The 23005-nt window shown below is 30.1% G+C and overlaps 5 protein-coding genes across 7 annotated transcripts; 3 read left to right on the forward strand and 2 right to left on the reverse strand.

Annotated features, from left to right (window-relative positions):
- Window positions 1-16: 16 nt before the first annotated feature.
- LOC128965535 (DNA replication ATP-dependent helicase/nuclease DNA2-like) lies at window positions 17-3083 on the forward strand. The gene has a single exon (XM_054312241.1). It carries the CDS (start codon window positions 99-101, stop codon window positions 3081-3083), a length of 2985 nt encoding a protein of 994 aa, XP_054168216.1. The 5' UTR covers window positions 17-98.
- A 156-nt stretch (window positions 3084-3239) lies between these two features.
- LOC128965295 (anaphase-promoting complex subunit 7-like) lies at window positions 3240-5486 on the reverse strand. Of its 2 annotated transcripts, none has more exons than XM_054311951.1 (8): window positions 5412-5486; window positions 5185-5307; window positions 4904-5089; window positions 4240-4842; window positions 3935-4174; window positions 3678-3841; window positions 3493-3612; window positions 3240-3423 (listed from the first exon to the last, which is right to left on the reverse strand). In XM_054311951.1, the coding sequence occupies exons 1-8, from the start codon at window positions 5484-5486 to the stop codon at window positions 3240-3242; spliced, it is 1695 nt and encodes a 564-aa protein (XP_054167926.1). The 2 variants fall into 2 exon arrangements, with proteins under 2 accessions (XP_054167926.1, XP_054167925.1); XM_054311950.1 differs by having other exon boundaries at window positions 3472-3612.
- Window positions 5487-5750: 264 nt separating this feature from the next.
- LOC128965297 (uncharacterized) lies at window positions 5751-6191 on the forward strand. Its single transcript, XM_054311952.1, has 2 exons — window positions 5751-5871; window positions 5940-6191. Exons 1-2 carry the CDS (start codon window positions 5751-5753, stop codon window positions 6119-6121), a joined length of 303 nt encoding a protein of 100 aa, XP_054167927.1. The 3' UTR covers window positions 6122-6191.
- A 10739-nt stretch (window positions 6192-16930) lies between these two features.
- Window positions 16931-18558, reverse strand: LOC128965590 (serine/threonine-protein phosphatase PGAM5, mitochondrial-like). Of its 2 annotated transcripts, none has more exons than XM_054312303.1 (3): window positions 17483-18558; window positions 17385-17409; window positions 16931-17320 (listed from the first exon to the last, which is right to left on the reverse strand). In XM_054312303.1, exons 1-3 carry the CDS (start codon window positions 18095-18097, stop codon window positions 17064-17066), a joined length of 897 nt encoding a protein of 298 aa, XP_054168278.1. In that variant the 5' UTR covers window positions 18098-18558; the 3' UTR covers window positions 16931-17063. The 2 variants fall into 2 exon arrangements, with proteins under 2 accessions (XP_054168278.1, XP_054168277.1); XM_054312302.1 differs by having other exon boundaries at window positions 17385-17412.
- An 868-nt stretch (window positions 18559-19426) lies between these two features.
- Window positions 19427-22229, forward strand: LOC128965589 (ARF GTPase-activating protein GIT2-like). Its single transcript, XM_054312301.1, has 6 exons — window positions 19427-19705; window positions 19778-19852; window positions 19918-20260; window positions 20335-21750; window positions 21819-21882; window positions 21955-22229. The coding sequence occupies exons 1-6, from the start codon at window positions 19648-19650 to the stop codon at window positions 22180-22182; spliced, it is 2184 nt and encodes a 727-aa protein (XP_054168276.1). The 5' UTR covers window positions 19427-19647; the 3' UTR covers window positions 22183-22229.
- The last annotated feature ends 776 nt before the right edge of the window (window positions 22230-23005 follow it).

Here is a 23005-nt window from a genome sequence, read left to right on the forward strand (position 1 = left end):
TTGTGATTATAATATCAAATGTTTTGCTATTGTTTGGCGCTATTTGTGATATAAAGTGATGTAATGTTTGCATCAATTGATCCCAAGATTAACATCTGATGGCATCCAAGTTGTCCTATCGTTTCATTGTTTTGGATCAGTTAAGAGATGATCAAAAATATGAATTACGTCTTAAATTAAGACCCGTCTCTAAATGTGAACAATCGGCTAATGAAGACGTGAATTGTCTTTTAACTGGAATTTGGTTTTCATGTGATGTCGAAGTCAACGAAATAATCCATGTCTTGGATACCAAATATGATAACAATACTTGCACTATGATTGTCGACAATACCAATGGATTTGTTGTCAAAAATCCCGATTTATTGATATCAAGTACGACATTAATGTCCGCCAAATATTGTGTCCGCAAAGCATGGCTTTCGGCGAAGTTTGTCGGCTGGACTCACGCCAACCGATCAATGATAATCGGAGTTATGGTTCACCAATTGTTTCAGGAGTCGTGTCAACAAAGACTACGAACTGTTGATGAAATTCGTGCTCTTTTTATGTCAATTGTTGACAATTTTATTACCGATTTATATGCCATTGTTATGACAAAAGACGAAGCCATTCAAGAAGTAACACCATATTTGACATCAATTGTTCAATGGATTGATAAATATATGTATAACATGTCTGTCGTTGAAGATATGAATTATTCAAATAAAAATGAAAAGAAAATTCAAATTATGAAAGTTTTAGACATTGAAGACAGCGTTTGGAGCACTAAATTAGGTCTCAAAGGTATTGTTGACTTAACAGTGAAAGTAGCGGTTAATGACAATAATATTCAGACATCATTTACGATGCCTTTGGAACTGAAGACAGGAAAGCCTTCTTTTTCTGACGAACACATCGGACAGATTGGTCTCTATTCGGTAATGTTAGACGAGAGGGACAAAACTCATTCAAATGAAGGATTGCTTCTTTACCTCAAAGATAAGCCACAAATGCGTCAAATTATTACAAAAAGAGTCGTTAAGAGAGACTTATTTCAGATGCGAAACAATTTAGTGAAACACTTGACAAATGTAGAGTCAGGTCCCGAACCTTTGAACTCATATCGTATTTGCAGTAAATGTGATCATTTAATGGACTGTTGCCTTACTTTACAAACTCTTGAATCGCATCATTTGTCACATTCAACTTCAATGTCTGAACAGCTCATTCCTCAAATCATTTCTCATTTATCAGCACTTGATTTAGAATTTTTTAAGAAATGGATGACATTATTAAATATGGAGCTCAAAGAAGTGATAGATCGGGACAGCGATTCTAAGGTTGGATTTTGGACTGAATTGTCGACCGATAGAGAAGCCAAAGGTTTAGGTTTTGGGAAACTTAAGATTTTAAGACAAACAAACGATTCGATTGTTTTTGTGAGATGTGATAAGTATTTGGATGATTGCAATGATTTTAATTTAACCGATAATGTTATGCGGCGTTGGGAACGAGTGGCCATTAGTATAGACGATATCAATATAAAAGTACCGGAAATGTATCGAATAAACAAAATCGCTCTTTTAATAGGTTTTATTAAACGAGTCGATAGACATGAAATTGAAGTCATTTCAGATAAAAGTGGAAATTTATTGTCTAATAGATTGTATCGAATCGATCACATTTCAAACACTGGACTTATTTCACATAATTTTACTAATATATTGCGTTTAATGGACTCGGATGACGATCAGTCAAAGAAGTTGCGCCAAATAGTGATCCATAAAAAATCTGTTACTTTTGTACAGAAATTCAAGAAACAAATTATTACAAAAGGAAAACATATTCTGAAAGTTCTCAATCGTAACCAACAACGAGCTATTTTGAGCGCACTGTCCACTGATTCCTATATATTAATTCAAGGAATGCCCGGCGCCGGCAAAACTCAAACAATAGTTGCTTTGATAAGATTATTGGTAGCTTTGGAACAGTCAGTCATCATAACAAGTTATACACACTCTGCAGTCGACAATATATTATTAAAACTTAAAGAATATAAGATAGACTTTCTTCGCATTGGATCCGAAAAGCGTGTTAACCCGGAATTACTTTCTTATACGAATGCGTCGAAAACATCAAGTTTTAAAACTCTTGAACAATTGTTATCGTTTTACTCGAGTACTCAAGTGGTGGCCACAACTTGTTATGGTGTGTCCAGTCATCCATTATTTAAACGAAAAGTTTTTGATTATTGTATTGTTGACGAAGCCTCACAAGTGCTTTTGCCCGCATGTTTGGGTCCATTGTTTTATTGCAATCGTTTTTTATTAGTGGGTGATAGCAGACAATTACCACCCGTTGTTCAAAACGAAAAGGCAAAACAATTGGGTTTAGACCAGAGTTTGTTTGTTTTGTTGCAAAACGAGACCAACACTAGGGATCTGACAATTCAGTACAGAATGAACTCAGAAATAATGCGATTAAGCAATGAATTGACTTATAATGGAGTTCTTATGTGTGCAACACTTGATGTCTGTAATCAAACACTTGTATCGTCAGATTTAACATATTTAGTACAAAACAATTGGATAACAAAAGTCATTCAAAACGATTTGTCAAATTCGGTTATTTTCATTGAAACCGATTTAATATCTGCTCCTGAAATACGAGACCAAAAAGGAAAAGTTTTCAATGAGATTGAGTCGAAAATCATTAAAATTATTGTTAAGAATTTGCTTAAATATTTTGTGATAACTACTCAACAAATTGGTGTAATCAGTCCCTATCAAAAACAAGTTGGCTTTTTAAGAGATACCATCACTTTAGATGGTCTTGAAGTTAATACTGTGGATCAATTTCAGGGTCGAGACAAAGATGTCATTATATATTCATGTGTTAAAAGCAATACTAATGAAAGTGTAGGAAATAATGAGATACTTAATGATGAGAGACGTCTTAATGTAGCCATAACTCGAGCGAAAAAAAAGTTGGTTATCATTGGAAACAAATCAACACTTAATAAATACAAACCATTCCACAAGTTGTTCAATATTTTAAGGAATGACCAGATTTTATCACTAAATTCATCAGATCTACTATAAGTAGATTATATTTTATGATTGTTTTATTTAAAATGTATTTTTTATCAATACTACTGTATTTAAATATTTTAACATTATATACAATTTTTAAGAAATGATTTATATGTGTATAAAAATCGTGATTTTTAAAATAAATGTTTAATCAAAAAATTGATTTTAATTAACACTATAGTTATCGTCAGACCAGACAACATCAGTCTCGCTTTCATCGATGTCCTCATCAGATGGTGGTATGTCATCGACCTCGAGATCCAATGTGGAACTAACGTTATCGCCGGTATGTGACTGATGTTCTAATCGTTGAGACGTTTCATTGGAATTGCGRTTATTTTGCTCTAACCTATAAAAAAATTTCAATGACATTATCGATCAATTCATGTCATCGTACTTATGGTCATTGAAGTCATACTTGGAAACAATGCTTCGATGGTGTGACGCCTTTTCCGGTTCATTCTTCTCTATATAGCAATCACTGAGCAATTTATGAATCTTTATATTACTTTCACAACTTTCTAATGTCTTGTTGAGCCTAAAAACGATATCAACAGTTAATAACTATAACTTTACTTTAAGTACACAATTATATTTAATTACATATCGATTGCTTTATCAAAATTTTTTTCCTCTAAATATATATTTGCCAACAAATAAATTGCATTCAAATATGTCKGGTCCTGTTTGATGGCCTTTTCCAGTAATTGTTTGGCCTTTAATTTTTCTTGACTCGACGATTCGGTCAAATAGACTGTTGCCATTAGCTGTTCAAATAAATAAAACAACTTTTATTACCTGTATATGTATCGTATTGTATTATCTCACATAAGTTGCAGTCAATTTGTAGACAAACTTACAGTTAAACTTTTAGGTATGTGACCAAATGTTTTGATAGCACCAGTAGCCATATTGTTTGCTAACGATTTCTGTTTTTCGGCTAAATAGGCTTCAGTTAAGCATTTAATTGGTTCAAACCTGTGAGGAGCACTGGTATGAGCTTCAAGAAAACAATTTTTGGCTTCTTGTGGCTTATTATCCAATAAAATTAAACCTTTCAGTAATAATGCTTCGACAGAGTTATTGCTTAAAGTACACGCCTATAACATCAAAAATTAATTTATTAAAAATAATTGATTTGTAAATGCGATCAATAATTAATTACTTTCTGAGCAAAGAAGTAAGCTTTCGAGTCCTTCTTATTCGAGAGAAAACAATAGTAAGAGAGGACAACCCATGGCTCGGCCACCGATTCCAATGAATCACATCTTTGGGTCATTTGGTTGGCCAGTAATTCCAATTCTTTTAATTGGTTCTCTTTAGCCAAAACAGAAGCATATAAATCAATACATCTTAGAAGTGTATGATCTATTGAAAAAGCCTTCTTAAACAAGTAGATGGCTTTCTTGTAATCTCCGTTATAATAATAAGCCTCTCCTAATGATAACATGACTTCTAAGTTTCCTTTGAATTGTGGACTTTCGTATAATTGTCTCAATAAAGGGATAGCACTTGAAATTTCACGTGAATTAATGTAAGAGTGCGCCCGAATCCATGTATTGAGCCAACTCATCATCGGAATGGTGGCAGCAATTGAATTCACTAAACTTAAGATTTCATTTACTTTGACATCTAATTTAATTAAATGAAGAATAGCTGTTAAAGCAAAAGGTGACTCTTTGACCACTTCTTTGAAACAGTTTATTGCAATCGGATTCTTGTCTAACCGATAGAGTTCACCCAAAGCCATATTAATCCGTGAATTTCGCTGTTAATTGAAATTCATATTAATATTAATTTATTAATCAAAGATATTTCTCAGAGCAGACCTGCTTTGGAGGAATACTCTCCAAAATGTTTACAGCACTTATGTATTGGTGTTGCTTAAGATAACACAAATGGATCTGATATTTGACGTCAATCTCTGAACTCATATCACTTGAACCGTTAGACTGACTCTTGCGCTTACTTTTAGGTGTATTCTTCTTCAATGAAAGAGCTCTTTGATATACTCGCTATTAAAATGTATTGAATTTCAGTTAAATATCATATCATATGATAAATACTACAATCTTAAGACTTAAGATCTACAAGACTTAAAGACCAATACCTCTGATTTTCGGTAATCTTTTGTCCGGTAAAGAGCCTCACCGTAAAAGACAAGAGCCTTGTATTCATTGGACGCCGAAAACAGTTCACTACTTGTCTCTATTTGTGGCATCAATATATTCATCTGTTTTAAGACATTTGGTTATAAAATAAGAAAGCAATCAAGTCTTTAGATATCATATAATGAAGAAAATAAAATTAATGTAAAAATCAATTCACATGACATACCAATTGAACCAAATTTGTAAACAATTGGTCCAAATGTAGTTGTTTTATGTGATCAAATAGTGACGACATTATCATCAAAAAATCAGTGAATGTCTTAATCAGTGGATGTCTTAATCAAAGCATACAATGATATGATTATAACTGTCAGTCAAAGTGTTGTCAAACATGTGATGACAACAACAGTCATAGCATTGCATAACATAAGAGTCACTCAATGTTTGGAGTGTTTTGTTGTTTTGAGTTATAATTTATATATTAAACACAAAATGAGCGCCAATTGTGGTTAAGACTGACTTCACTGACAACACGTACCACAAGTGGTCACACTTTGTTCACATCATGTCTTCACTCGACAACAACAACAACAACAGTGATCAACAAATGACACAATTTTGTCATCAATTACAAGAAATGCTGAGTCAGACGCAGTCATTGCACGACACGATTGACAAACTAAAGAGTAAGTCATTTAAACATTTGTGGATCTCTTTTATATTATTTATTTGATATCCATCTGATTAATGACAGTTGAATCGGCACTCATGGCTCTTGAAGTATCCACAAAAATAGATCCAATTGATGCCATAACCGACTTCATCGATATGAAGACAATCGATTCCCGTGTTTTAATCGATGATAACAATTGTGAACAACAAATGGACACAAATGAATGTCAATCGATACCATCGGATCCCAAATCAATGATTTGAATGTTAATTCAATTTACTCATTAATTTATTATTTTTTGTAAATATTTGTTCAATGATTTCAATAATTATTAATAACTCTTATAAATAACTTAAAACAAAACTTTATAACAAATTGTATAAATTTAAAAACAATTTAATGATAATTAAAATAGTGATGATTTTGATGAATAAATAATGAAATACAAACAAATTGAGATCAAATGTAAGCCTAGTTTAAGTGTCATTCATTGTCTCCAATTGGGATCGATATCAGATGTGGTCTCATGAGAGAAGAATCGGCGCCCAATACTTCTTTTGATTGGTTTGTATCCAAATCCAGATCTGGCCGTCGGTCGACTGGTGTGTGTCTCGTAATGGGAACCATTTGAAGGACCATCGAAGTCATCGCCAGAATCTGAACCATCGTCTGAYTTGTCGGCGGAGTCATTGTTGAACTCTTTGTTTTGCATCCAATTACTGACAAGTTTTACAGTATTAATCTGCTCTTTGCTCAGCTTATTCTTTGGATTATTTGGACAAATATCCCGATGTCTGTGAGCATTACGTATAGAGATGGCAGTTGCCGTACAAACGCGTCCATCAAACCACTGACACTTTAGTTTGACTCTTGAGAGCCAACTTTCAATCTCATCATTCAAGTGGTAATACTTCTTGACATCAAACGGTTGGTTATCGACAGGACATTTGCTTCCTAAGTCAACCGCCTTTTTCATGCATTTATAGCACGCATTGTGATCACAACCCGAGAGACCTACGCCATCGTCCAGTAGACCATCGCATATACAGCACTTAGCAGTGGGAGGTATAGTCATACCATTAGCATTAGTAGCAATCAGTAATATATCGAAACCCATCTCTTAATGTCTTAAAGTTATCTTTTACTTAGACTTTGATGACTAAAATTTATCTTTCAGTTAACTGTAGGCTTACTTAACTGTAAACTATTTGATAAACTAAACGCTTTTTATTTATGTTTTAAAAAAAATAATTATCTCATGACAATTAAAAATGTATTATTAAAGACGTTATTAACAATTTTATTTATAGTAATTTTTATATCATTGAATAAATAAATTATAGATAAATAAATAAATAAAATTGAATTAATCGGCAATCGTTTCATTAGTATTTTCATATCAAATATAGACTTTTCTACTGTATTTGACACTTATTTATGTATTACAGTATATATTATTGATAATTATGATGATTGTATCGTATAATTGTATATCATATTATATTTACCATAAACATGATATAAAAAATGTTTTTTTATATTTTGAAAATTATCAATATTATAAATTATCATAAATTTTTGTTTTTAAATAAAACCAATCAATTGATGACAGTATTAAATAAATATATATATTATTACAGTATTAGAGTTAATAGTATTTTCTTAATAATTGAAACTTTGGACATAACTTATCCTTGAGTTTAGGACTTACTTTAATTTGTTGCACTTTCACTAATGATGAAAAAACTACAGTATAACTATAGTAGTTATTACAGTATAATTAGGTTATATTATTGAAATTAAAATATATTCAAATATAATAAAATATTATTGTGTTATATTTTAATTTTATATTTATTTAGATTTAATTTTTACAACATAATATTGCTTCAAAGTTATCATTTATAATAAAATCTAAATAAATAAACCGTAAGATAATTATAGCTTTAGTTAATTTTATATTGTGAAACATTATCTATCTATTAAATTAATAAATTTTTAGATTTATTTTTATTATACTAAAAACTAATAATATTTTGGTAAATACAGCAATATGTTTGATATAAGCATAATATGTACTGTAAGTGTCATTACTTTTACTACTAATATATATAAGACTAGCAGTTATTTATTAATTATTATTATATAATATTGTTTATGTTGCAGTCGTTGAGTTGATAACTAGTCTTGAAGTTAGTGATGTCGATGATGGTAAATAAATTGTGACACAGTTTAATTCGATTAAATATAAAAAACTTTATTTGATTATCATATGTTATATTAAAATACAATTATTAATTATTAATATAATAAACATAGAAAATACATAAAATGAGTGGATCTCTTAATACTTGATCCTGTATCCCACATATGGGGGATCTCATTGACAGTTGCTTTTATACTGCATACTGTTGAGGTCCATGGCTCCGGTACTTACCAATCATAAGTCAGATTCATTTTTGCAGTAGTCCTCCATTGGAGGACTAAGTATTGCTGCAATAGTGGGGACATGTTTGGAGGTCTGTAACTTATCTGTGTTTAGTGGTACAAAGTTTGTACCCATTAATTATGGTTTGTTTATAGTTAAACTACTTTGAAATCAAATTTGGTAAAAATCCCTACCCGGGAAGTATTTGTTTTATTACTTTAAGTTATATTTTTTAAAAGATAAATAAACATAAATAGAGAGTAAAACATTAGTTAACATAGAGTAATACACTTAAACATTAATTAAAGACAGTTGTCACTATAGTGGACAACACATCTTATAAACAAAGATTATATATGTGTGGGAAATGTTTTTTAAGTAAAACATATAACTATATATTATTTTGATTAAATATATCTCTCATGTCTTACATCCCCCCATTTTAAGCTATACCTTAGGGTTATAGGGTTTCAGTTTTGAGACATGAAATACATCTGTTTTGTAACCTTTTTTGTCACATTTAATCTCATATGAGACATCAGATAATTTTTTAATAATAATATAGGGTCCGGTCATCAGTGGTTCGAGTTTGCCTCGACTGATGCTATTTTTGTTTTCTATATAGACCTGATCTCCAGGACTATAACTAATTGGTTTATGTTTGTCATCATAATATGATTTATTATAGTTATGATGACGGGAACTGTTTTCAAAGGCCATCTCTCTATTCTTCTCGAGATTATTTAAGGCATTATAACTATTGAAAGGTTTAATACCGAACATTAAATATTTTGGAGTATATTTAGTAACACTATGTGGTGAATTGTTATACTCATCAGTAACTTTAGTTAACAATTTTGGCCAATTAGCCGACTGGTTGTTGTCATTAAATTTGCATCGCAAGCGCGTAGTTAGGGTTTGAACAAGTCTTTCGCATAGTCCATTGCTTTGAGGACAACCAGTAGTTATAAACATAATTTTTATGTCATTTTTAGCTAAAAAATGTTTAAATTCAGTTGACTTAATACCGGTGTACCTGTCAGCTAATATCATTTTAGGTTTATTAGTTTTCTGAATACATTGAATTAAATTAATAAAGTCTTTGGCACTCTGTGTACTCGATGCCAAAGTCCAGAGATATCTGGAGAAGTGGTCAACAGCAACATGTATGTACTGTTTTTTCGAGTTATAACCACTGAGGCCTCCTTTAGTATCGATAGCTATTATATCAAAAGGTGTTTTAGCGGGACCTATCTGTGATAGGCTACCGTACTTTTGAGATCTACTTAATTTATTAGTTTGACAAACTTTACAATTAATTATAAAATTCTGTACTTTTTGACACATGTCATCAAAAAAGTAAGCATTAGTTAAGAGGCTTAACATTTTTCGGTAACCGATGTGTCCGTAATCTAAATGACATTTAGTTAACAATTTGTTAATTAACTCTGGAGGTACATAGAGTTTTTTCAAATCATTTTTAGTTTTGTAAATTAAGTCATTTTCTAAATAGGATTGTTTAGGTAGACAATTATGAAACTCTTTTTGTTTGTCTTTTATCTCAGAGATATTTAATAAGTTAACAAACTTTAGAGTCGGATCACTATTAGTACCTTCAAGTACTGGGTGTCGACTCAAAGTGTCGGCTTCAATATTTTGAGAGCCAGGGATATACTCTATAGTTATGTCATACTGACTGAGTCTGACAGACCAGTTGTAAAGCCGTGAATTAGGTTTTTTCACGTTTTTCAACCACTTTAACGGGTTATGATCCGAATAGATAGTTACCTTTTTATTATAGAGATAATGGTGCCAGTATTCGACTGATAATATAACGGCTAAACATTCAAGTTCGGTAATATCATAATTGTATTGGTAAGACAACAATTTTTTTGAAAAGTATGCGATCGGGTGTAAGTGTCCGTCAGATTGTTTCTGCTTAAATACGGCACCGACACCTAATTTACAAGCGTCTACATAGAGTATGCAATCGCTTTTAGGATTATATATGCTAAGAACAGGTTGTGATACCAAATAAGTTTTTATTTGATTAAATGCAATATCACATTTATCATTCCATTCAAATTGTTTGTGTTTTTTCAAAAGATTATAAAGTGGTTCAAGTGATCGGTATGCATTCGGGATGAACTTAAAATAAAAATTTACTTTTCCCAAAAACTTTTGTATGTCTTTGACTGACTTAGGTTTTGGGAAGTCCCGAATGGCTATAGTATTATCATTTAATGGATAATACTTATTAACTGATATCTTATGTCCTAAAAATGTTACTGATTGTCGACCGAAGTGACACTTCGATAGCTTCAGTTTTATTGTCTCTCTTTTGAGTGCACTCAGTACTTTTTCAATATCTTTGAGGTGATCCTCAAATGTTTTACTGAATATCAATATGTCATCCAAGTAGTTTTTCGCAAAATTTTGTAAATGATTTGTTTTTAAAATGTTTTGTACGGCTCTCTGAAATATTGCCGGACTGTTTCGGTATCCGAAAGGCATTACTGACCATTCGACATGATCTGACTTTGAGATCATTGCTGTCTTTGGTCTATCATTTGGACAGACCTTTACATGCCAGTAACCTGAGGTCACATCTAATGTGGTAAAGAATTGACAGTCATAGAGGCTATCTATGATGTCAGTAAATAGCGGGAATGGGTAATTATCAGCAATAGTTATTTGATTTAATTTTCGGTAGTCAACGCATAGTCGACACCGCTTACCTTCATCTTTTTTATCGGCTAAAGTTATTGGGAAGGCATAGGGACTGACACTAGGTATAACTAAATTATGTTTAATTAACATTTCAATTTGTTCGTCAATGACTTTTTGGTCACTCTCGGAACACTTATAGGGCCTTAGGTTGATTGGCATGTTTTGAGACAGTGGAATAGTACATATTTCAGTTTTTATCGAACCGACATCATATTTGTTTTTTGAAAACATTGTATTATATATATTTATTATGGCCATAATGTTTGTCATTTGATTGTCGCTCAGATCTGAGTCTTTGATTGATAATTGATTTGTTAATAATATAGCTTCAAATGTATATATGAGCTCATTGTTTGTTTTGTATTGATATATTGTAGATATGTCTGGAACGTAATTAGACGCTATCTCTTCCGGTGAAGCTTCCGGGAAAAATTGTATAATGCGAAACTCGGGATTCATGCCGAGAGAGAACTCATTGATGAGATCTAACCCGACGATACACTCAAAAGGAGGTGTTTGTAGGACAAAGAAAGTACAGTCTTTAGTAATTGAACCGATTGTTACACTTACATTTACTCGACCTAAACCTAAAGCGGGTGTTGACACAGTATCAAAAGTGATATTAGGTATACCTACTAGAGGTATATGAAGACTATTAAAAATATCGAGATTAATAATGGAGCAATTGGCTCCGGTGTCAAACACAGCATGTATAACAGTTTGATTAATTAGTATTAAAATTTTGATTAGAGGAAATGGTTTAGGCCGATCTTCTAGTTTAAATGCATTACTTTTGGTGAATGAGTAGTAGACATTGTGTTGTCTGAATTATCAATAAGATTAACAGTTTTTTGATAACTGTTGGGTTTTAGTGGTTGTTTGCCTTTATTTCGGCAATCATTCATCCAATGATATCGGTTTGGGAATCCCAAACCTTCGCAAATTTTGCACGGATTCAATGGCCGTTTTTTCTTATTTGAATTGTACTCAGGTTTAAATTTGCGCTTGACCTGATTTGAATTGCCATTGGTTTTATAGTTTTGAAAGTTTTTAAAACTATTTTCTGCCGATTTAGCAATATTATAAAACTCAGACAAAGTTTTAGGTTTAACGGCGACAAAGCTGTCGGCCATTCGCGGGTGCAATGATACAATCATAAGTGGTATCATTTGAGTCTCAGTGAGACCTGCGAGCGAACCGTATTTACGTTTAGTCTCAAAGTAGTCCTTTAGACCAACTTTTTGGTCGTACTTTACATTGACAAAGTCAACAATAGGATCAACTAAGGAGAACCCGAAGCGGCTAACTAATTTTGATTTGATTTCAAAGTAGGATTCGCTATAGTTATCTATATACCAGTTTAAGGCATCATCAATAAGATAATTGCCTAACATAACAGCCTTTTTGGAATCTGACCAATGATTGTGTAAAGAGATAATCTCATACCTTTTGAGCCAATTCTCTATGGTGATTTTGTCGTCGTGTCCTTTGAATGATTGGATCGTCGGACGGTTGATTGATGATGAACAGGTAGTTGTTTGTTCCGGTTGATCGTCAACAGACGGCTCACTAATGGTGCTGTCGTCAGTCATTGTTGACGGTTCCTCTTGAATTGGGTCCAACTCTGGTGGTGCTCGTCCTCTTGAAGTAGTTGTCCTTGTAGTGTTACCGTTAGTTGGAAGTCTGTGTCTTCCTATGCTACGAAGTGTGGGTGTTGTGGACATTGCAAGTCTTCGACGTCCACGGGTTGATAATTGTCGTGACATCAATGTAATAATCACTGTTAACTCACAAAAACTTATAAGCTGAATCAGTTGTCGTATTTTTTTTGTTGATAACAACACTATCGGCGGTAGTCACAATCACTATTTTGTTGATTAGCAGTACTTGATGAAAGAGTTTTAGTTGATTGATGGCCGATGCGGTGGTCACTTATCCTGCCGACTTATAAGACTAGCAGTTATTTATTAATTATTATTATATAATATTGTTTATGTTGCAGTCGTTGAGTTGATAACTAGTCTTGAAGTTAGTGATGTCGATGATGGTAAATAAATTGTGACACAGTTTAATTCGATTAAATATAAAAAACTTTATTTGATTATCATATGTTATATTAAAATACAATTATTAATTATTAATATAATAAACATAGAAAATACATAAAATGAGTGGATCTCTTAATACTTGATCCTGTATCCCACATATGGGGGATCTCATTGACAGTTGCTTTTATACTGCATACTGTTGAGGTCCATGGCTCCGGTACTTACCAATCATAAGTCAGATTCATTTTTGCAGTAGTCCTCCATTGGAGGACTAAGTATTGCTGCAATAGTGGGGACATGTTTGGAGGTCTGTAACTTATCTGTGTTTAGTGGTACAAAGTTTGTACCCATTAATTATGGTTTGTTTATAGTTAAACTACTTTGAAATCAAATTTGGTAAAAATCCCTACCCGGGAAGTATTTGTTTTATTACTTTAAGTTATATTTTTTAAAAGATAAATAAACATAAATAGAGAGTAAAACATTAGTTAACATAGAGTAATACACTTAAACATTAATTAAAGACAGTTGTCACTATAGTGGACAACACATCTTATAAACAAAGATTATATATGTGTGGGAAATGTTTTTTAAGTAAAACATATAACTATATATTATTTTGATTAAATATATCTCTCATGTCTTACATATACAGTATTATTGGTTAAACAATTTATGTCTATTTAGCCCATTTGACAGAAATTTACTAAATGTTATGTTTTATGGTTATTGCAAATAATCATTAATATATAATAACTAATAGTAAATTATAAGTTTTAAAAGTAAATATATTTTTATTGTTTGTTTTTATTATATGTTAAAACATAAACAAATATACAGTACTTTAATAAATATATAATTTTTAGCTAATTTTCTACATGTAATAAAAACCAGTTGAAAATGCTTGATAGCATTGCCAGAACAAATTTCTAGAAAGTAGATTTAATTATTATGTCTGAACTGTTTATCTAATTAATCCATTGTATTACTCACCCGCTCACAGTGTTATCCACTCACCCACGTATTTTCACAAAGTTTTAAATATACAGTATATATTTGTTATTAATTTTGACCACATGTTCATTAAGAGACAGTTATTGTTGAGACATATCTATAGTATTTTTGTTACATTCAATCTAAAATCAAATTATTAAATAACAGATAGACTGACACATATAACAAATTTATATAACAAAATAAGTTGTTATATAATTAATTAGTTGAAAATAAATAGCAATTATAATTTTTTTAATTAAAGTTTTTTAGAAATGTTATATATATTAATTCTCCAAATATTAAATAAAATAAAAATGAAATTAATTTAATCAATTAAATAAGTACTAAATTGATTATTATTATGATATATTAAATCAAGTACTCTGTTATAGAGTTTTACTGAATGTTACAAAATATCATAACTTTAATATTAATTCTTAAATTTGTTTTATAGTATTTTTTTTAATATTTAACACTAATTTGTTGAGTCCTTCAAATTTCATTAAATTATCGCTGATTTTATTTGTTTGAATTTTGCACATGTTTTCATTGACAACATTTATTAATTAATACTATATAATGTTGTTAGAAAAATGCTTAATTTATACTGTTTGAATAAATAATAAATAATAAATTGCTAATTTATGATATTATAAGATCTATAGATGATATTATAAATGTAGAAAACAAAAACTAAGTCTATTATATACGATACATACTATCACATTGTATCAAATTGATTGCACTTTTTATAATATTTAAGTTGAATATGATTGTGATTTATTTTATTATAATAATTATAAATAATATTTACATTTGGCTAATAAAAAAATAAGTTAAGTTAAGAAATAATTTTAGTCACATCTTTCAAATCTCTAGATTAGTAGTAATAAAATATAATTTCAATATAGGTTATCAAATAAAGTTTTTAAAACGTCTAATGGTTTTTATTGTAGGTTAGGTTAGTTTAAGCCTAAAAATTAAATTATTTTCTGTAATAAAAACTTTTTTAATTTTATATCGTTGGCAACAAATTAATAAAAATTATTTATTACTTACTTATAAGTTATCAATAAGTTGTATCCCAAGAAACTAAAAACAGATTACATTGCAATATCAATCATTGGATAATCACTTTAATTACATAATTAAATGTAAATAAATATACTTTAATTAAATATTTTGAAATTGTTTTTTACACCAGGATTAACACTAAGAATATTCAGACAAATATTTACTGTTAATATTTACATGAAATTACATTAATTAGTTTTGTTTTATATAACATTTGTACATTCAGTAAAATATTTGATTAGTAATTGAAATTTTAATTAACATAAAAAATAATTTTACTATAATCTTTCATTTTTTTTGTTTGTAAAAAATTATATACATTTTTAAGAATATATTTATTAGTTAAAATTGATTTAACACTTAATAACAATTTATTTATTCTATAGTCAGCTAATGATAAAAGACACATAAAAATCGATAAATTACTGAAATGTTGTTAATGCCTATTATTAATCAATGATTAAAATACTGTATAAACAGATAGTCTAGTAATGCATTGATTAGAAATTATTTCAAAATATTTAGATTTCATTTAAAATAAAATAAGTTGAGATAACTATTATTTTTTCACCAATTTTGGTCAGACATACTGTATATCATATATTAATATAACATAATAAATAAAATAAATTGTGTTGTTATTAAAATGAAGTTATAAATAATTTAAAAATAAATTGTTGAATAAAAAAAGAAATCAAAAATAGACATTTTACAAATATTTATAAAATAAAATACAACTTTATATTAAAATATATTATGATAATTAAAAAATATATAATTATCTTATTTTTAATGTTATTTTATATGTTTTACCATGAAGTTTTCAAAAATGTATTTTAATAAATTGAAAAACTTTTAATATAACGAAATTAAGTGGTCTAAAAATATTATTAGTTTAACTTATTTAATTTATAATAACATTTCTCTCTTTTATCTAAACTATGGGATCAAATTTCATGTTATTTTGTTTTTATATAATAATAATAATTTTGATAATAAAAATAATCAGTAATGACCAGTAATATTTAAATATTAAGATTTTTTAAAACTTTACAATAAATTAGAAAATAAATATATTTAATTATTTAGATTAGACTAATATTTCAATTATTATCAATAATTTAATTGCAATAAACCTTAAATTAATAGACAATTCATTAACAATAAAGTAGATGTTATACAGTAGAGGACAGGGAAGTGATGTCACAAAACTTGACGAAACCCTCAGTTCAATGCTTTTATAACATAAAGTAACGATTGAGACGATTGAGGTCAACATTTTATAACCTAATCTCTCAAAAGTTAAACACTCCGACTGTTACTCAAGTTTTCAATGAAATCTATATTTTTATTTATTATAAATCAAATCACAAAACAAACAAATTTATTAACAAAATATTTTTATTAAAAATTTCAATAAATTTAGATTTTCAATCACAAATACAATTAAAAAATACTAATGTTATTATTAAAATTAATATTATTAAATCATTTTTTCTTTATTAAACATTCAAATTAATGACTAAATTATTTGAAAGCCAATCATTGAATGCATAGTAATTATTTCGTAGGTTATAATTGTGTTGAGTTAGAGCTCAACTATCCGTATATTATTTTAGATAAGGATATCACTGATTGGACTCATTATATGATTGTATTCAATGAATGGCAACTCTTATTATTAATTAATTAATATATATATATATATATATATTTGATAAAATGAGAAAATCTATAATAATAATAATTGATGAGCACTAATTATATTTAAAATTATATTTAAATAAATTATATAATACGACAAAAAATAATATAATGAAAAATAACGATCTATTTATTGCAGAAAATGCAAACTCATTAAACGTTAACGACTGTACAATACGTCTAATCTGTAGTTTTAGTGAGCGATATATTTTAAATGATATATACTTAAGAAGTAGTCATTTTATTTGGCGGCACGTGTCCTATATCACCGACAGTGTAAACAGTCACCCGACCACTCGGTCTGATGGCAATCCATGTGAGACTACAGTTGTGTAACGAAAATCTAAGCCAAGCTTCGGGAGGGAATTGGAGGGCTCGGCACACAAAATAACGGATCACATTTGCGTGACATACCATTATCTCATAACTATCTTTCTTTTGTTGTGGATCTGCTCGATGAAAATATTTCCTGAATGCAGCCTCTGTTTACACAAACAATTATTCATCAATTAATTAATTAATTAACTTTTAATTAACATTACTAACCGATTCGAGCGCCGTCTTCGAAGAACTGCTAATAAAATACCGAAGAAAGAGAAAGTTATGGTTAGAAAAATAATAAATAAAATAAAAACGAAATAAACCTTTTGTTCGGGTCTCCAGTGATGGACGGGTGGATCGGGTTGTATAGGAGATCCTTCTCTAATGAAATTACAACTATCGACGGGAATATTAGGCAAATGTTGGCTAATAATTTGAGCCGTTTCGGTAGCTCTGGTCATAGTTGACTGAATAATACGTGTATAGGGAAGCGCCAGGTCTTTGAGTCGGATGCCGACGTGATATGCCTGGTCTCTGCCCAAAGGCGTCAATTTTCTCAAATTATCGGTTTCTCCCGACAGGTTGTACTGTCCGTGTCGGATGAGAATCAAGTGCCGAGTGGCCACTGCTTTCGCTTTTTCTAGTTTTTCGTTATAATTATTTTCATCTTTTTCTGAGACCCGAAATGAACCGCTAATTGGTTTCACTAAACTAAACGGATCTCTTTTATCCCAATTGTTGTCCCATTTGTGGACACTATTCATCAAATTTCCGGTATATGAGTAGTCATTGAAGTGATTTTGTATGACATTAGCAGCGCGTGTCTTAAAGCCGTCCGACTCGGCATTAAGTCCACTCAGGAGAACAGCAGCGGCCGCACCACAACCGGCCAAACCCGCCGCTAGTAATAACTTTCGGGTGCCTCTCAGTAATGACATTAACAATCACTGGTGTCCGCAATGTTTGCAAATCACTGATAATTGTTTGCTAAACAAAGATAACAACTCTTTCACAATTCAATTGATCCTTAAAATGATCGATCAATCAGTTGGTGATAATCATGTGTTTCGCACTAATCCGTCGTTAATATGGGCTTTAAATTACTATCACTTACACAAAGACTGTTTGGGGCAAACATTGCCACCGATTATCACTTCACAGACATCACTGACTTTGGTTAACGACAGCCATTGATCCACACTTTAATCTTAACATCAATTGATGACTAAATRCTATCAAAAAAGTCACTGAAATTTGCGGCGATTTTCAGTTTAAATTCAATCAAAGCGTAAAAATAAAATCACTTTTTGTTATAAACTAATTGAGAGATAACTAACTGTTTGGCAGTAAAACCATACAAATAGTCATTGAATACACATTTATGTTAAACAGTAAAACAAACTATAGTTTACATATTATATTAATATTTACACTTCAAGTACAATCCCTACACCTATAACAGTGTATATTAAACTCTATTAATACGCTCTAATCAATGCATTGCATAAGCATTCAAAGCTTTGTTTGTTTTTTTTTTTAATAATTTAATTTATAGTATAATTTATATAATATATTCATATAATTGTAAAGTCATTCATTTTATTACAGTAGTTGTCTATAAAAATAATATAAAGTTTATATTTCATATAACTTTATATAATTTAAACGTATGTAAAATTAGTGGAATTTTTCTATAAATAATATTAATATAATTGATGTGTTTATACTGTAATACATTGAATGCAATATATGTGTATAGCGTTRACACTATAGACTGTGTATGCGTTGTTGAAGTAGAGTAGAGTAGAGTGGAGTAGATTCAGTGCAATCATGTCTGACATATGCGCAACACATTTATGTCTCACGTTTTCTGCTCAACACTATTGACACCATTGGAGAGCCATTCATATACAGTGTTATAATAGATGTGGTGTTTGGGAGTGAATTATATTGAAGGACACTCTGTCTAATGTGTGGGACTATCACTATATTGAAGGACACAATCAATATTACAACAAATCAAATGATTGAAACCAATTAAAAATATATATTTTTAATCCAAAAAATTAATTATAATATTTTGAATGTCATTCCTATTAATGGCATAAAAATGAACTCATTTTTTGTACTCTTTATTAAAGGCTTTATAAAGAGTTTGATGTTTAAAAAAGGGGACAAAATGTTTGCCAAATGTAATGTATTTTGTGTTTTGTTTTGAAACATATGATTATTATTATAATATTATACTTAATATATTGAGTGATATGTTGTTATTGTTTGTATTGACTGTGAGTTTAGTGTATGTATTGAGTGATTATTGTCTGACATTTGTTGTTGTGTTTGACAACTATTTTATTGTTATCTTTACTGATGTCTTCATTTCAAACTCTTTTGATTAACAAACGTCTCAATCAATGATAACAAGTGGTGTGTCTTTCATGACGAATGTGTTGTGATTTATGACAACAATTGATTTGATACCAAATCGATGGCTAAACAAGTGATTGGCAGCTCTCAAGACGTTTGTGCCGATTGTGGCGCTAATGGTTTGTTATGGCCATTGTTTATCTCATTTGTGATAATCACTTATAGCCATTGTTTTTCTTTTACATTAATAGATCCCAATTGGGTTTCAATTAACCGCGGAGTTGTCATTTGTGACGATTGTTGTCTTATTCATCGAAGTTTGGGTCGTAAGTCAATCTTATATTTTCATTTGGTTTTTTAAAAAAATAATAATTAAATTATTTTTTTTAAGGACACATATCTCAAGTAAAGTCAATTAATGGCAGCGTTTGGCGTCCGACTCAGATTCAAATGATAAATGAATTGTTAAGAAGTGGATCCAACTCTATATGGGAACACACATTACTCGATCCGTTGACCGGTAAGTCAGGTGTGCGACGGAAACCATCGGCCAAAGACTCAATACATCCGAATAAAAGTGAATTCATTCGCGCGAAATACCAAAACCTTTCATTCATTAACCGCTCGACAAATAAAGACGAATCTGAAACTGATATCAACGAACAGTTGCACTCAAGTGTTAGAACTCCTAATTTAAAGACCAGTCTTAGATTGCTTGCATCGGGAGCTGATCTGTAAGTTGAAGTGTTTATTGAAATTATCAAATTTGTGGTAATTATATATTTATATAATATTTATTGGTTAACAGTAATTATATTCATAACGAGAAATATAATTCACCGCTTCATATGGCAGCCAAATCGAGACAGATCTCACAAATTGAATTATTATTAGTCTATGGCGCCAATCCTTGTATTGTCGATGTTAGAGGAAGGACACCAATAGATTATGCAAAAGATGCCAATTATGGTGATATTGTTGATTGTTTGGTTGAAAGTCAATATGAATTAAGCGATAGATTAACATATTTTGTGTGCGGAAGTGTTCCCAACCATAAATCTGGTCAACACTTTCTTGTGCCAGAAATGGTTGATTCCAGTGATCAAACACACGAATCGCGACTTAAACTACAGTCTTTGTCGAACAAAATATTTGAAGAATTGTGTCGCGATGTTTATGATGAAGTCGATCGCAGAGAAATTGATGCCATAATTAATACTAATTTAACTCAAACTAACAACGGCTCACACGATAAACAATTGGTTCCCTTTCTTCCCGTTAATCCGAATTTCACTTCAACCAGAAATCAGGGCCGACAGAAGTTGGCCCGACTTAATGGTAAAGAATTCGCACAACTCATCATTGATGTCTTATACGAAATAAGACGACGACTTAATTGCAATACTGATGCAACTGTTAGTACAAACATAAATAAATCTCTTTTGATAACAAATAACGATAAAAAACAAAAAACTATTTCTGATGGAAGTTCTGATTACGATTCCGAACCACTTTATGACAGCGTTGCCTCCGATGACGATAATTTTGATTATAAAACTTTAGTTAATAAAAATTCAAAATCAATGGCAAATTTTAAACGATTTTATGGGAAATCGTTGTCAAAGGAGTCGATGGGTTCAGTAAATGTTGAAGAATATTCATCTTTGAAAAATCAATTGAGTCGTTCGGATTCATTAATCCAAGAACTAGTTTTAGGTAATCAAGACATGAGATATGAGATAACAAGATTGCAAGTAATGGTCCAAAAGTTGATTGACGAGAACGCACAGTTGAGGTCTGTTGTCATTCCCAAGAATCACAACAACATTCAATTGAAAGACAATCCCATTGAAGGCCCGCCAGAAATATTTCCCCGAAATTCAGTCAAATCATTAACAATTCGACCGCAATCTATGATCAATGAAAGATCGGCCACAGCTTCACCAACTTCGCCAACGAAAACTTCTTCTTCTCTCAATAATTTACAACAAAACTCGTCTCAGAGATCATCCTTTATATCTAGTCTTCCGAAACATAGCCTTTCAAACAATGAAATTCACTCACAATATAATCACATTAACGAAACAACGACAACATTATTCTCTGGAGAGTCATCTTATCGAATGCCGTTTCCCATTAAAGAAGATGTTTTCCGCAGAACGGAACTAATAACTCGTTGTATACATGAATTGCTAACCACTGCACAGGAAGGCAGAGATGAAGAGTTAGTTATTTATCCAATTATTTGTTTTATTTTTTCTAATAATTTGTACTTTTGTTTGTCTTAAAAAGTTTTGAATCGTGTTCTGACAGAATCAGTGTTGCCGTCAGTCAAATGATTAGCATATTTCCGGAGGTATTTGTTTAAACGATTTTATAATTTTAATTTAAATCATATATTTATAAATTCTTTAAATATATAAATTAGTCTATTGTTGAGATACCGAAGCATCCAAACGGTGAACAAATATATTTGGCTTTAAATCAATTACACAGCAGTGCCTTAAAATTGAGAGTCGAGTGTCGGACTTCACTAAACATAAATTTATTGCCGCAACACATGAAACAAGACTATCGAGTGATTTACCAGAAAGTGATTGAGAGTGCCTTCGAGATCGCTAAGTCCGCCAAAAATCTGGTCACACTATTCCAGTGATTCCAAATTAGCGACCATTTCTTCACTTATTTTACATAACATATGAAATCACACTTTTATATTAAAATCAATTTAATACTTAACACGATTAATATAATTAATGTTTATTTATTATTAACAAAAAATCCTATTAATTGTATTTGTATTAACTTTGACTAACTTTTAAAGAAAATAAAAAAACAATTTTATAAAACTTGATATTTTCAAAATAATCAAATTACTGTATTTAAATAATTACAATTCAAACAAATTTTAAGTAAAATTATTTTAACTAATGATAAATATTTTTGCAATACTTTAGTCTTAGTTATTAATAGTTAATTATTTTGAAACTCAAGAATAACCAGTTGAGAATGCTAGAAAGCATTTTAATACGAACTCCTAATCCTAAGTAAAAATTAAAATAAATGACTGTCAGTCTGACAAAATAAACTCAAGTCATATACTTATAAATAACAGAAATTATTATACTTTAAATTTTAACTTAAATTTAAAAAGTATTAATTCAATGATTTTTTGTGTTCTTAAAGATATAAAAATTTGTATTCTAATTCCATGTAACTTATTTTTGATGCTTTATTCAAATCTAAGTTTTTAAACATTTTAAATTTTTATACTTTAGCCGCCATTTTATCTGTTTCTAAAATATAAAAAATTTTATACTAATTCCCTATTCCTTATTTTTATGTTTAATCCAAATATAGTCAAAATTTTAAAATTCAATAAAATGCGGACAGACAGACGGACAGACGGAAATATAGAATTCAGAGAAGTACTCGTTTCAGGAGTTCGTGATTAATATATTCGTATATTTAATGGTTAT

Source organism: Oppia nitens, unplaced genomic scaffold, assembly GCF_028296485.1.
Source record: "Oppia nitens isolate AA-2021 unplaced genomic scaffold, nextdenovo-longstitch-racon4-pilon3 scaffold17_pilon_pilon_pilon, whole genome shotgun sequence".
NCBI lineage: Eukaryota > Metazoa > Arthropoda > Arachnida > Sarcoptiformes > Oppiidae > Oppia > Oppia nitens.

Excerpts from the sequence above, each read along its gene's own strand:
- LOC128965535 (XM_054312241.1), top strand. The coding sequence starts at position 99 with ATGGCATCCAAGTTGTCCTATCGTTTCATTGTTTTGGATCAGTTAAGA.
- LOC128965297 (XM_054311952.1), top strand. The coding sequence starts at position 5,751 with ATGTCTTCACTCGACAACAACAACAACAACAGTGATCAACAAATGACA. Across the intron at positions 5,872-5,939 it reads CACGATTGACAAACTAAAGA|TTGAATCGGCACTCATGGCT; the intron begins GTAAGTCATTTA and ends GATTAATGACAG.
- LOC128965590 (XM_054312302.1), bottom strand. The coding sequence starts at position 18,097 with ATGTCATTACTGAGAGGCACCCGAAAGTTATTACTAGCGGCGGGTTTG. Across the intron at positions 17,413-17,482 it reads ACTGGAGACCCGAACAAAAG|CAGTTCTTCGAAGACGGCGC; the intron begins GTTTATTTCGTT and ends GTATTTTATTAG. Across the intron at positions 17,321-17,384 it reads CGAAGACGGCGCTCGAATCG|AGGCTGCATTCAGGAAATAT; the intron begins GTTAGTAATGTT and ends TTGTGTAAACAG.
- LOC128965589 (XM_054312301.1), top strand. The coding sequence starts at position 19,648 with ATGGCTAAACAAGTGATTGGCAGCTCTCAAGACGTTTGTGCCGATTGT. Across the intron at positions 20,261-20,334 it reads CTTGCATCGGGAGCTGATCT|TAATTATATTCATAACGAGA; the intron begins GTAAGTTGAAGT and ends ATTGGTTAACAG. Across the intron at positions 21,883-21,954 it reads TGATTAGCATATTTCCGGAG|TCTATTGTTGAGATACCGAA; the intron begins GTATTTGTTTAA and ends TATATAAATTAG.